The 14,234-nt window shown below is 37.8% G+C and overlaps 1 protein-coding gene across 14 annotated transcripts in view; it reads left to right on the forward strand.

Annotated features, from left to right (window-relative positions):
- PTPRC (protein tyrosine phosphatase receptor type C) overlaps window positions 1-13,806 on the forward strand; it is a 170,929-nt gene extending 157,123 nt beyond the window's left edge. For 11 of the 14 annotated variants that reach the window (XM_043491172.1, XM_038414717.2, XM_043491173.1 and 8 more), the window contains 12 exons: window positions 188-285; window positions 1,533-1,658; window positions 4,403-4,560; window positions 5,014-5,149; window positions 5,870-6,019; window positions 7,182-7,272; window positions 7,598-7,731; window positions 8,862-8,996; window positions 9,356-9,478; window positions 10,025-10,203; window positions 11,283-11,418; window positions 12,475-13,806. In XM_043491172.1, coding sequence (XP_043347107.1) covers window positions 188-285; window positions 1,533-1,658; window positions 4,403-4,560; window positions 5,014-5,149; window positions 5,870-6,019; window positions 7,182-7,272; window positions 7,598-7,731; window positions 8,862-8,996; window positions 9,356-9,478; window positions 10,025-10,203; window positions 11,283-11,418; window positions 12,475-12,756 — 1,748 coding nt within the window. In that variant the 3' untranslated portion in view covers window positions 12,757-13,806. Of the gene's footprint in view, window positions 1-187; window positions 286-1,532; window positions 1,659-4,402; window positions 4,561-5,013; window positions 5,150-5,869; window positions 6,020-7,181; window positions 7,273-7,597; window positions 7,732-8,861; window positions 8,997-9,355; window positions 9,479-10,024; window positions 10,204-11,282; window positions 11,634-11,869 lie in introns of all 14 variants that reach the window. The other 3 variants (XR_006273880.1, XR_006273881.1, XR_006273882.1) reach the window with 1 other exon arrangement.
- The last annotated feature ends 428 nt before the right edge of the window (window positions 13,807-14,234 follow it).

Below are 14,234 nucleotides of genomic sequence, written 5' to 3' on the forward strand. Positions count from 1 at the left end.
CTAATAAAGTTTTAAAATTATGTAGACTAAGATGGTGGAATCGTAATTAAGTCATTCAGTCTATGGCGAGTATTGCATGACCTTTGGATGGTTTCTGAGCCATAATAGGTATGGTAACTATGTTCTAGTTTTTCTGTTTTTCCTAATTTTTGAGAAGGGAGCTCTTATCAAATACCTTATCTTCTAGGTCCCAAGGATGAGACCACTGATGATTTCTGGAGAATGATCTGGGAACAGAAGGCAACAATTATTGTTATGGTGACTCGCTGTGAAGAAAATAATAGGGTGAGGGTGACATATACACACACACACACACACACACACACACACACACACACACATTAATCCTTTAGCTGCGGTATACAGGAGGTTGCTCTGCCGTGGTGAATTATGCTTTTCTTTTTTCCTTTAAATGTTTTCTCTGCATTCAAATATTTCTTTTGAATCCTTGTTCATTCTTGTTTTTACTCTCTATTTGTGATAGAATCTCAGAAATTGAATAACATTAACAAGCCTACATGGTTCTGCCTTTAGACTATTTGATCAGCAGCATTCTCAATAATATCATCTGACGCACTGCCCTAAGAAATAGGGAACTACATTCTACCTTCTTGCAGATAAACCCATAGGAGGGTATAACTTGCCCCAAAACTCCCTAAGTTAGAATTTGCTGAGCTGCACTAAAATCTCTCTCCCTCCCCCACATCCTTGCAGACCTGTCACAACTCTCAGTGAAAGAGGGGATATTTTGTATTTGGGACTTTCCTCCTCTCCCCCCAGCATCCTGTCCTAATGTCTTGGCAATGCTTACACAGTTCTCTGCCAGTTTGTTTTGTGCCCTCCCTTTCCTACTTCTGAAACCAAACTTGGAAGCAGCGATTAGGAGAGTGCTCACCATTTGGTAGGGCCACATGTTTCAGATGCAGATAAGAGTATTGATATTCTGATCGTTTTAAGGAGAAGAGCTGGCTGGCAGTGGACATGTTTACAGCATAGCCACACTGTTAACAGGAGTGGAAGGGAATTTGGGCATGAATTGCGAGGGGGTGGGACATGACTGTTGCATCTGCAGTTATGTATATTCACTGACTAAAAATATAAGTAGGAGTCACAGAGTGAGCTGCAATCTTTACTGTAGCCTTCAGGCAGTGACAATGACTGTGCATGGACTGTGCAGCTGTTTTGCCCCTGCAGTTTGGTTGGAGGATAGAATTCCTTCCGATCTTGTTCTCTATGTAAATTCGATGGGCAGAACCTTCATGCTTTGTGCATGAGGCCAGAATCTGGATCTTTGGGTTTTTTCGAATGTTTAACTAAAGCAGTGGTAATCTCGTTAAAGGATTAACTACAGTATTTATTGGAAACTGAAATTGTACTGAAGTATTGGTTATGTATTTTATCTGGTGTTGATTTTATTTTATTTCAAGTTTTCTTCAGAACCTAATTTCACTGTCACATTGATATCATACTTCTAATCAGTTATTTCAGTCACATTGATATCATACTTCTAATCAGTTATTGTATTTTCATAGAACAAATGTGCCCAATACTGGCCGACCACAGAAAATAGCACTGCAACTTTTGGGGACATTGTTGTGAAGAGCAATGAAAGTAAAATATGTCCTGACTACATTATTCAGAAACTGCATATTACAAATGTGAGTTGGCTTATTAATGTGAGAATAATTTGAATTGGTCTGTATAGTTGGTATAAAGAGACTGTTATCAGAGATTCTGCCAGGACAACAGTGACAGTTACCATTTCCCCCTGTTTCTACCAAGCAACATAGAGCTTGAGAGAACACCTAGTAGATGGTGTGTAATTTCATAGGGCAAATATGAATTGGAAACTTATCTCATCACTAGGATTTCCCTCATTACTGTGGGCACTGTATTCTCAGGAACACCAGTAACTTTCTGTTCGATAAGCCTACTGACAAGGCTGGATAAATTGTATGCAATATACTGTGGTTTTGTCAGAGATTTACTCTTTTTAAATTAAGAAAACTTGTTATTGGTTTATGAACATATATTATTCTATGTTTAAATTAACACTGAGACCACCACATTAAATATTATTTCCCCCTAGTAAATTCATTCAGCGAAAGTCCAAGGGCAAAAGGTAAAATAGTCTGCACCTTGGGGAAGTTTTAACCTAAACTGGTAAAAGTAAGCTTAGGAAGTTTTCATGTAGGTCCCCACATCTGTACCCTAGAGTTCAGAGTGGGGAAGGAACCTTGATATGTGGCTCGTAGAACTGTATTGCCTATCCTTGTCTGAACTTTACTGGGGAACAATTACAGTTTACGGTAACCTCTATTGTATTTATAAACTGTGTTTTAGAGCTATCAGTGGTCAATATGGGGTTTTCAAGATTTGTAGGCCAATTACCAATCTCAGTTATACCAGTGAAGCACAACTAGTTGCTAGAGTGTAACAGAGTGCAGAATTTACCCTTTAGGGATAAATTTTGCCCCTTTATTCCTTGCAACTTTATTTCAGTGGGATACCTAGAGTGTTAGTCAGGGCACCATTTATTCTTTATTGTTAGATTTAAGGAATAATGTGCTGGAGGTTTAGGTCATCTTGAAACATAAATGGTACAACACCCGCCCAGACCCATCTTGCTCCCATGTTTGCATCTTTAGGCCCCAGTTCTGCTACCTTTCCTCACATCGAGTAGAAGCTTACTCTGGGACTAGTCCCATTAAGCCTAAGTAGTTACCACTTACTGTGAGTAAGGTGGCCATACCCAGCCCCTTAAGATTTAAGTATTAATAAAACTCTGTGGCGTCATGCATAGGAGAGACTCCAAATTACAATAGCTAGAGTGTTGCAGGTCAGAAATAATGTGAAGTTTTTTTTATGTATCAATTTGTTTGGTGCTTGTTTGCTTGGCTGTAAGATCATATTAACAAAAAAATTAAAATTAAAATACATGGTGACTGCTGTCACAGCTGATCATTCAAAGTATAGTAAAATATCAGCTGATTTTTATGTAGGCTAAGAATGGGGGAAAACCATCAACTCAGACATCCTTATGAAACTTCCAAACCCACATTATTAGAGCTCGTAATCTAGTAGGAGCAACTGTATAATAATTTTGCAAATTCTATGCTCTGATTGGCTACCTGGGGCTCTCAGTCAGTTTTCCTAGGGTTGCCAGCCCTCCAGGATTGTCCTGGAATCTCCAGGAATTCAAGATTATGTCACGTCCAGGAATACAGCCAACCAAAACTGGCTATATCTCCTATTTGGAGATTCACCTATTGAATAGTTATTGGGAAATACGCAAATGGTCATTATCTAAATCAAATATCAGCTAGTCACAGTGCAGAGTATTGCTTGAATGTAAGATAAGCATACAGTTATGAATCAGTGGTAGCATCCCAGCACTTTGCCTGGGTGAGATAATTCAATTTCAGTATATTACATCCTAAACACGCATGGCTTCAGGTTAATATCTAACTAAGCACAAGGTGAAAACATGTCCCATGGTATATTCAGACTGCCACAATGATGGTATAGTCTGCTGACTGCAGAGTGCTTCTTGAGAGACAATCATACATTGTTCTTCTCCTGTTAGATCTCTATCCCCAACTCTCCATTCACAACAAGAGAATGAAAACAGTCAAGATGTATATTGTTGTTTCGTCCTTGTGATTCATCTCCATCCTGTAGTCAATGGCCAAGTGCACCCCATTGTAATTTTTTTTCTTATTTGGATTCACAGTCATAGTTCCCCAGCTACCAAAATGTATTTTCCCCTCTCCCTGCCTGGTTCTGGCAACACCATAATAAAGCAGGGTCTGTGACCCTAAGGGACCTGGTATGCTTTAAGCCTTGACTACAGTGACTTAGAAATAATGAGCCACCTCATTGATTGTCACAGGTTTGACAGACCCACTTCTATTCTGAGTTGCTGTTTTTAGACTTCCTTCATTCCTCTGTGGGTCTGTGTGACCTCAGCAGGTAGTTAAAAGTACAGATAACCAAAATAACCAACAAATACCCTTGGCAGCATATAGACCTGTATGGTGACTTCCTAAATGATTTACAAGTGTAGTGGGGAATACATGGTACAATCTACATAATCACAAAACAGAGTATTCTTATGATGATAATATTGGACTTAATCTTAAAGTGGATTGTCATTATATTCTTTCTTCAAGTTATGGCATGTTCCACGTATACAGCTCTTATTTTTAACGACTCTTTTGTTATTAAAATTGGAACATGTTCCAACTTCTGAAACCTTGGAAAGAACATGACTGTACAGTGTCTGGAATCGCTGTTGCAATACTCGATGCCTACTGTACATATTTTTCTGCTTTCTTCTACATTTTGTATATTTACATTTGATTTTGGTGTGGTACTAATGAAACAATCCCACCCTGTCCAGAGAAAGGAGAAGACACCTGGGAGAGATGTGACTCACATTCAGTTCACTAGCTGGCCAGACCATGGAGTGCCTGAAGATCCTCATCTTCTCCTCAAATTACGCCGCAGAGTTAATGCTTTAAGCAACTTTTTTAGTGGCCCAGTAGTGATTCATTGCAGGTAAATATTACAGGAACTCTCTAATATCATCCCAGCACTTTGGGTCTAATAGTAAACAAATGCCAGCCAGAGCTACCCAGAAAAACAAGTCAGGGAAGGTTAGCAATAATTAATTAGACCAAAATTTTCAAAGTTGGTTGCTTTAAAGTAAGGCACGCAATTCCATACTTACAGTCCTAAATAAGAGGCCTGATTTGCAAAGGTAATAAAAGCCTACAGCTCCTATTCAGATCAATGGGACCTGAGGATGCTTGTGACTTTTAAAAAGCAGACACTTATTTAGTTTGAAAATATTGTCCTTATTTATTTAAAAGATATTTAAAATGTAAGTTTACCAGACTTTTGAATTGTGGATTAATTTATTATAAGCCACACTCTTTGCACTGCTTTGCGACACCTTGCAGAACATGACTGTCATTCATCCTCCTCTCTCAATCACTTTGTACTTGTCAGTGCTGGTGTGGGACGTACTGGAACCTATATTGCAATCGACGCTATGCTGGAGGGGTTAGAGGTAGAAGGCAGAGTGGATGTTTATGGTTATGTTGTAAAGCTCCGTCGACAACGATGCCTCATGGTTCAAGTAGAGGTATGTTCTAGAGCTCGCTGCTTTGTTTCATTTATTAATCTCCCTCAGGAAAAGCTTGGCCCAGCTAGCTCAACCCTAGGTAAAACTAAGATGGCCATAATTTTTCAGTGCAGCTATCCAGGGAAATATAAAACTATGAAAGAACAGAGGGAGGAAAACCATCCATGAAGCAGGAATGGATGGTCAGCATTTTCCAAAGTTTTGACATTTCAACCATTTTCTTAAAATTTGGAATTGCAACCAAAAAAAAGGGACAAAAATATATAGGAGCCTATTATATTTTGGCACCCAAATATGAACATTCTGGGGCAGGGTTAACTATGCATATTCACTTTTTTTTTCTTTAGTATGGGATTTTCAGAAGTGCTTAGGAGCACAAGTTCCATTGAAAATGACTGATGGGACTTGAGCTCCTAACTTAGGTGGGTGTTCTGGAAAACCCCACCCCAAATTCTTAGCTGTACAACCTAAGCTATGTTACATTTGATTGATATGGCACCTTTGATCAAAAGCACTAAATGTTGCACTAACATAGCCAACTGTGTTTAATTGACATAGTAATAGCTGTATCTATTGCCAGTTTAACATTGCAACAGTAATAAGAATACATACATATTATTATATGTTTTAGATAGTAAGAACAATTTGAAAAATCTCTTCTTTCTAATTATTATTTTCAATTTTTGAAATCCACCTCATCCTTAAATTGGGGAACACTAGTCACAGTACATCCTGATCCATCAAGCACTGGTGGAATACAATCAGTTTGGTGAAACAGAGGTCACTCTCTCTGAACTGCACACCTATCTTAATAATCTGAAGAAAAGAGATCCTCCCAGTGACCCCTCTCTGCTGGAAGCAGAATTCCAGGTAAATATAATAGTGCATTCTGTTTGATTCGACTCTCTGTTCTGCTTTTAAACAAAAAAGTGACATGCAGTAATTTAAATAAACCAATAATTCAGATCCAAATTCTGCAAAGTAAATTAGTGATTTTAAATGAAATCAACAGACTAAGGATCTGCTTAAAGTGAGGGTGGCAGAATTAGATCCAATATTTGGTTGTTGGGGAATAGGGATGGGGCCAGATACTCATCTGGTCTAAATGGGCATAGTGACATTGTCTTCAGCTGAGCTAGGCCATTTTACAAGAATCTGGCCCCTGGAGTATTCAGACTGAGTTTTACCTGTTCCAGTTTTTCTGATTGTAAATTGATATTTTGTATTTTTAAATTATTTTTATCTTACTGAAAATATATAGTAATTTTTTTTCTTTTTTTCAGTTCTTCCTCTTAGGGTTCCATAACTTTTTTCTTTTCCCTTACGAGAAACTATAGACAAAATATAATGAACAAATATATAATTTCCTGTGGCTGAACCAGGAGTGTGTATAAAATTAAAGCTTTTCCACATGGATGGAGAACAAGCAACTGCCTGAGTAGAATAGCTTGTAGGATCAGGATCTTAGAGAGATGTAAAATGTTTTAAAATAATTGAACCTAGGGTTATCAATTTATTTGTAGCAATAATGTCTTTGTGGCAATGTGGATGTGAAGGTGCAAATTACCACTAGCCATGTATTTGACAAAAAATCAGTTTGCTTATGATGCCCACGAAGAGTGGGTACCATAGTTGGTAGATCATTAAACAGATGTGTTTTCTGTAGCATATATACTCTGGCAGTACCATAACTGACTTAATAAATTAACCTTGCGTTCCTGGAAAAACTTTTAAAGTGGTGAAATATCTTAAAGAAATAGCAATTTTATTCCCTTTTTGTTAATATTGTTCATAAAATACAGCAGCACAATCTTTTAAAATTGTTTCCACCTGCATGGTTTCTTGTGGTACTGCATGTGGTAGGTTCAAGGGTTCGTAAACTGTGGTCCAGGCACTTCCATGGAATGAAATGAAGCAGTGAGGGACTGAGCTATTAAGAGAGGAGATGGGTCTCTGAGAGTATCACTATTTTATAAAGCTGGCAGAGCATTGTTTAGCACATGGTGTGACCTTGTATGTTTTCTTTTCTTAGAGGCTACCATCGTACAGGGGATGGCGGTCACAGAACACTGGCAATCGACAGGAAAATAAAAGTAAAAATCGGAATTCCAAAATGATTCCATGTAAGTTTTGTGATGATGTCTGCAGTCAGTTTGTTCTAATTGTATGAAAGTTTTCAGATAAAACAGGACAGTATATTACCGTATTGATATGTACTCCATCCTAGAAAAGTTAGGAAGTGAATGATTTACAATATAAACTGTGAGGAGTCCTTGATTTTTTTCCCAAACAACCATTGTGGCATGTCTGCTGCCTCTATGCCATTGCATAACTGCTGAATCACTGCATTTTTTCTACATTCCCTTTCCATTGTAACAAAACTAAGAAGGGAGATGGTTGCTTTCTTCCTGCCAATACAAGCTATTGTTGTGACACTTTTTTTTTCAGATGACTTTAACAGAGTACCAATTAAACATGAGGAGGAGAAAAGCCAAGAGAGTGAACATGATTCAGAGGAATCATCTGATGAGGATAGTGATTGTGAGGAAGCAAGCAGATACATAAATGCATCATTCATAACTGTATGTATTTAGAGGATAAAACTACTTGTATCTAATATGCTTTCTGCTGATAGTCCCTGATAATAGCTATGTGCCAATTTCTGCTCATCTTACTCTTTCCAGTAGTCCTACTGACTTCATTAGCATGGTACTAGTTACGTGAGTAAGACAATCAAGATCTGGCATTTTATTTGGATGTTCATTTATAGACTGAATCACAAAGATCCTGTAATATTGGCTGTCCCATGGGAGAAAGACAGAGCTCTTACCTTACACTGTCCTAATCTATGCAGCCTCAAAGAGTTAAATACTTCATTCATAATAGCCCTAAGTCTAGTGAATGTTGCAATAAACAGAGTGATGGTAAAATAATTATCTTTTATAGTTTCTTTTAAAACCTGACTTTCAGCTAGGTTTTTCAGTGCCACCTATATTTTTGCCAGCACATGTATGAGTAGACCTCCACCTATGTGAATTCCAGGTACACACAGGTAGTTATATATATTAATTTCCCTTACAGTCAATTTTATACAGTTTTTTGTGGATACAAATTTGGCCTAGTGAAAACAGAGGCCAGCACTGAAAAGCAAGCTTTTAGTGTCACTGTCACATCTAAAAGATACTATCTTTGGAGGGCCATTGTTGGATACCAGCAGATGTAACTGATTATAAGATTATGCAATGAATGGGATTTGTCTGAACTCTGTAAACAAAAATACAGTTAGCATATCTACTGATTGTAAATATCTGTTTACTAATAGATACGTCAGTCTGCATTAACTTGCTTAGCAACTCTGTGATGTTGCAAGGGACGTCACTCAATATCCAGTTTCTCATACCAAAGCTTTCCCATATGGTTGTATAAATGTGTCTCAACTTCGTCCTGGATAAAGGACTGCTCATTATGGAGGGTCAGTCTAACTAGTGCCCACTAATTTTTGTCCTTTCTGGTGACACTATGAACTATTGCCACTTGTGATGATGGTTTTTTGAAATAGATACTTGTCCTCTAGAAACTATACTGAGACCATTAACTCATTTCACATAGGCTACCGAAGTCCCTTTAAATGGTAAATACTCCTTTACACATGAAAACTGCCTTTTAGATGAATTAGTAAAAATAAATCACATGTTCAAATGGTCTTTTTTAGGGCTACTGGGGTCCAAAAGAAATGATTGCAACACAAGGGCCACTACCAGAAACAATCAATGACTTCTGGCAAATGATCTTTCAAAGAAAAGTCAAAGTAATTGTTATGTTGACAGAGCTGAAAGACGGAGATCAGGTTAGTTTGTCATCTTTGAAGTAAAGTATATGATACAATACTCTTTATAAGAGAAAAGAACAGAATTCCAATCTCTAAATTGCAATGAAATTCTAATTTCCGAACCAAAAATGTGACTGTCAGAAAGTGTCTCAACCTATCAACTATTTTGTTTTCTAATAGGATTTATTCCATCCTTATATTTTAAATTGTGCTGAAATGAATTTATGATTACACTGTAAAAGTTTATCAATGATGTATTTTATAATACAATGAAACTGAATATTTATAGAGTATATGCATCCTTTAAATTGATTTCGAAAGAAAAGCAAAAGCAATGATGAAAATAAGGACGGGATTTATAATTTCTTCATTTCTAGCAACTCTGTGCACAATATTGGGAAGAAGGAAAACAAAGATACGAAGGCATAGAAGTTGAAATGAAAGATGTCAACCTGTCTTCTAGCTACACCATACGTGCATTTGATGTAACACATGTGAAGGTAAAAGATAAAAAATGACAAATAGGAATTTTACATTTGTTTTTCTATTTTAAACATAGTCTTTCGTAAAAGGCAAACAAAATAAGGAACAACCAAAAGACAAAAACAAACCTGTTTGTGTTTTGATAGCTGATGTTTTATTAGTTCCTTGCTTTAAATGTTTTAATAGTTATTAAAATGTGACTTACTGTCACCACTGAATTACAAAGTCAGACATAAGTAAAATGAGGGATAGAGACCTATCTTGCTCCTCTCTGTCTCCAGTAGACAGTAAGTTATTGCTGGTTTGGTCCCACGGCAAATTATGACACATTGTGAGGTAATTCAGTCAAGTCTCCACCCAGGCCCAATCTACCTCCTAAATGGATGGTAGTGGATGCATAAGGCCTGAGTACCCACAATGTTATCACCCTGCACAGGTGTAGTTCCAGTCAGTCTAGTCCTAAGTGATTATCAGGATTTTTTTTTTAATTCACATGGAATAAATATAATGTGGATCATTATGTTATCCCTTGAATTTACTCTATGTTTCTCTCTGTTTTGCAGAGGAAAGAAACTCGAAATGTGTATATGTACCAGTACCACAGGTGGAATGGCTTAGACCTTCCTGAAAACCCCAAAGACTTAGTCACCATGATTCTGAACCTCAAACAAAAACTTGCAGCTAAAAGTGTCACTGAGGACAGCAGATACAGCCGGAGCATTCCAATTGTCATTCACTGCCGGTGGGTCTGGATGCTACAGATATTTTAGTGCATTTCTATGGTTTGGTTATACTTAGCAATAGCAGTTTCATAATTCTTCCCTTTGCTCCTAAACTTTCCTAAAGCCTGGAGACTAAATTCACCCTACAGTTATGCCAGCTTTTCCCAGCAGAGGGCTCCCATGGCAGAACATTCACCTGTGTATCATACAACATTGCGAAGTGGCCACAACCTCCCCTCCATTGAGACATGGGTCAGGGCAGAAGGCGAGAGCTATCTAAAAAGTAGATGTGCTGGCTGGTACATGGCCAGAGAAAGGTCAGCTCAGCACATTCTTCCAATATTTTGTTGGCAGGCATCCTTGTGAAGCTCACAGTGGATTGTAAGGCTGCACCCACCAGCTGGAAAGGCCAGCCTTGTTCAGGGAGGTGTAAATTTCACCAAACCTAGCATAGGGAAGTACGTATGGATCTAGCTTCTTTGCTGGCCATTATATCTTGCACATGGCTAGCTGTTAACATCAGCATGGTTCAAGTCTTATGTGGCCTGAGTTGGGAGTGATGTGAAGCACCAATACAGTGGCACAATGCCTCTTCAGGGCTTTGTGTTGCACTGGGGGGGGAGTTTATGCATATTGTAAGATGAATCAGCAATTCTGGCCACTGAGAGCATATGGGCGGGAGGGCGGGGAATGAAAAAGGAAGAGTTATGGCTACACTTACTCCCTACCCACTGGTAAACATCATGCACCACTGGGAGACCATCATAATAGTAGCTCTGTAGTCCCCAAGGGCAGGACCTAAATCTGGTTGATCCTTACCCAGCTACAAAAAGGGAGAAGAGGCTACCTTGCCTCCACCCCCACTCCTCCGCCAATTGAATGACTACATAAGGGCTAGGTATAATCTAGCACAGTAAAAATGGGATGTCCTCTTTGCATCTTAATGGTATTCTTGATTACTATAATCTCATTCCAGTGAGAAATATTTCAGAGATAGGAACCTTTGTGACTGTTGTCAGTACACTAATCTTTAAAATAAACCTAACTGCTAGTGAGAAATTGTGATGATTTTTGAATTCCAATAATGTGTATCTTCTAGTAATGGATCTGAACAAACTGGTGTGTTTTGCGCCTTGTTGACTCTCTTGGAAAGTGCAGAAACAGAAGATGTGATAGATGTCTTCCAAGTAGTGAAATCTCTTCGACGTGCGAGGCCGGGAATGGTCCCCACTTTTGTAAGTAAATCCTATGAGTTAACCAAACAATGCAATAGATTTGCTTATCTTTAGTCATGAATGTTCTAATAACCACTGGCATTGTTTCTGCATAGGAAACATGTATTATCATTATCTTATCCCTAATTATTCATCAGCAGTTGTGAATTAGCTATTGGTGATAAGAAGGAACTAGTCTGCAACCTATCCACAGCTATAATAATAAGTTTCTTGAGGCTAAAAGAAAAGGAGTACTTGTTGCACCTTAGAGACTACCAAATTTATTTGAGCATAAGCTTTCGTGAGCTACAGCTCACTTCATCGGATGCATTCCACGCATCTGATGAAGTGAGGTATAGCTCACGAAAGCTTATGCTCAGATAAATTTGTTAGTCTCTAAGGTGCCACAAGCACTCCTTTTCTTTTTGCGAATACAGACTAACATGGTTGCTACTCTGAAACCTTTCTTGAGGCTGAAAAGGTCAACAGTACATGGTATTTGTAAACCATTAATTTTTTAGGCTGGAACTTGGCAGCTGCCGAAGGGATTTAGGAGCACATCTGCCACTGAATTCCATGGGAGTTGGATGCCTAACTCCCTTAGGCAGGTTAGAAAATGCTCTCCTTATTTTCTGAAGGAGCTGCTTTCCTACTTGCATGCAATATGCATTCTTCTCTCTGACAATCCATCTAAATCATCTAGATTTGCTAACTCTGCTGTGGTTTATTAGAGAACTGAACAGTAGTCACTACTGTACACTTAATCCACCTGCTTGATTCTCTTTTAAACACACTTTTGATAGTTTGCCATGTGAATCAAGAGGGATGGATTTTGCAACATTGTCTTGGGAATGGGGTGATTTTAAGTAGTGACATAGTACCTGATCTACAAGGAATTAGGGATGCCCTCAGTGCTGTCCTGTGGACCAGCAGCCATGGAGACCACCTTACGCTGAATGTTTCAATAAGATGGAAAGATTCACATTGTCAACACTTAAGACAAAAAAAAAAAAATCAGCCATCCTGGCTCAGTCACATGGCATTTCATCCACACTAATCCCTTCTTTTTTGTATTAGGAACAATACCAGTTCCTTTATGATACTATTAGCAGCATCTACCCTGCACAGAATGGACAAGTAAAGAAAAACAGCAAGCAGGAAGATACAGTTGAAATTGACAATGAAGTAGGAAAAACAGATCAGGAAGTTAATTTGATTACTATTGATATCACCTCACTGGAGTCAGAAGCCAATATGAATATGGAAGAGCGTGAAGATTCCAAATCTGCAGATGGCACTCAGGGAACAGAAAGTTCTTCAAATGGACCCAAGACTCCAGTTTTAACTGAGAGTGCATAGAAAAATATATGAAAATTGGCTGTACAAAGGTATCTCAAACAGAATAAGTAGTCAAAATTTGATCTTGAGTTAATTTTTCAGAGGTACGGTATGAAAAGAATACTTGAAATTTGTGGATAATGTAATGCACTGTGAAAATTTAATTTTTGTGTAGATTTGCATTTTATTCCTTTCACATTATTTGAATTATTTTTGATCTTTTTACAAATCTGTATATTGTAATGCTGATTTTCATTATGGTCTGGTATTCCGGAGTAGAAAGAAAAGTCATGCTACCTTTTTTCAATCTTATTTTTTGTTATTGGAAAGTAAGTAGCCAGGACCAGAATCTCTAATAATGTACAGTCATAAATATAAAGTTAGAAGTATGGCAAATATGAGTTTTCTTGTAACTAATTATTGTGTTACTATCTTTAATTGACTTAGAGGGTAAGGAATATGCAATATTTCAGAAATGCAATTTCTATTGACTTTAGTTAGGGTTGTACTTGCTTTGCACATGCTTTGCAGAACAGTAAAGCCATATCTGGGCCATATCTTACAGCTCCATTGAAGTCTATGGGGATTTACACCAACTAAGTAACTGGTTCCACACATCCTTACCTATCTAGGACTGTAAGCTTTGCATTTTTCTAACTGGCCTCAAGATGTCCTCCTTGCTCCACATAAATCCATCTGAAGCTTCAATATTTGAGACTGAAGAAGAAAGTCCAGAACTTGGAGTATGACTGATTGGAGAAACTCTGATTGTTAATTGAATTGACATTTGGCAACTTGAGATCCCATGTGTTACCACAACTGCTTCTTGTGCTATTTTTTTCTAATTTAAAGAGAACGCTTCTGCAAAAGTGTCGTACCTATTATGTATATCCAACATTCCAAAATACTGTGCTACTAATAGTACATGCTATTAGCACATTGTTGATTTTATTTAGTAGTTTCATCATATGCTGATGATTTGTATGTTACAGTTTGGATTATTTTACTATTGCCTTAGTGGATTTCAGCCTAATATTTTAAAGCCAAATAAAAAGGACAATTAATAAATTGCATAGTGGGAACTATTCTGAAATATGTAAAACTCTGTGTAAAGTTACTTATATGTAAAAGAATGAAGGGACTTGAAATGCATCTGCTCTCTGTAGACTGCAAATTGGTTGGTTTTTATTTACACTCAGCATATGGTTTTGTAGTTCCGCATATCTGCCGATTTCAGCAGAACCAATGGTAGTGCTTAATTCTTGTATTATTCATTTCATCTCAAAAGATCAGACACTTTACAAAGGTAGGTAAGTATTATCTTCCTCATCTGTAACATGGGGATAAGGAATACAGACATGATATTGTAATGCCCACAGTCCACGGGCAGACCCCGGTCAGCGGGATCAAACTTTGGAACTCTAGAGCTTAGTGCATGAGTCTCTTACGCATAAGCTAAAAGCCAGCTGGCTGTTAGTTAAGGCTGTAGAGCAGACTCA

This window comes from Dermochelys coriacea, chromosome 8 (assembly GCF_009764565.3).
Source record: "Dermochelys coriacea isolate rDerCor1 chromosome 8, rDerCor1.pri.v4, whole genome shotgun sequence".
In the NCBI taxonomy this organism is placed as follows: Eukaryota; Metazoa; Chordata; order Testudines; family Dermochelyidae; genus Dermochelys; species Dermochelys coriacea.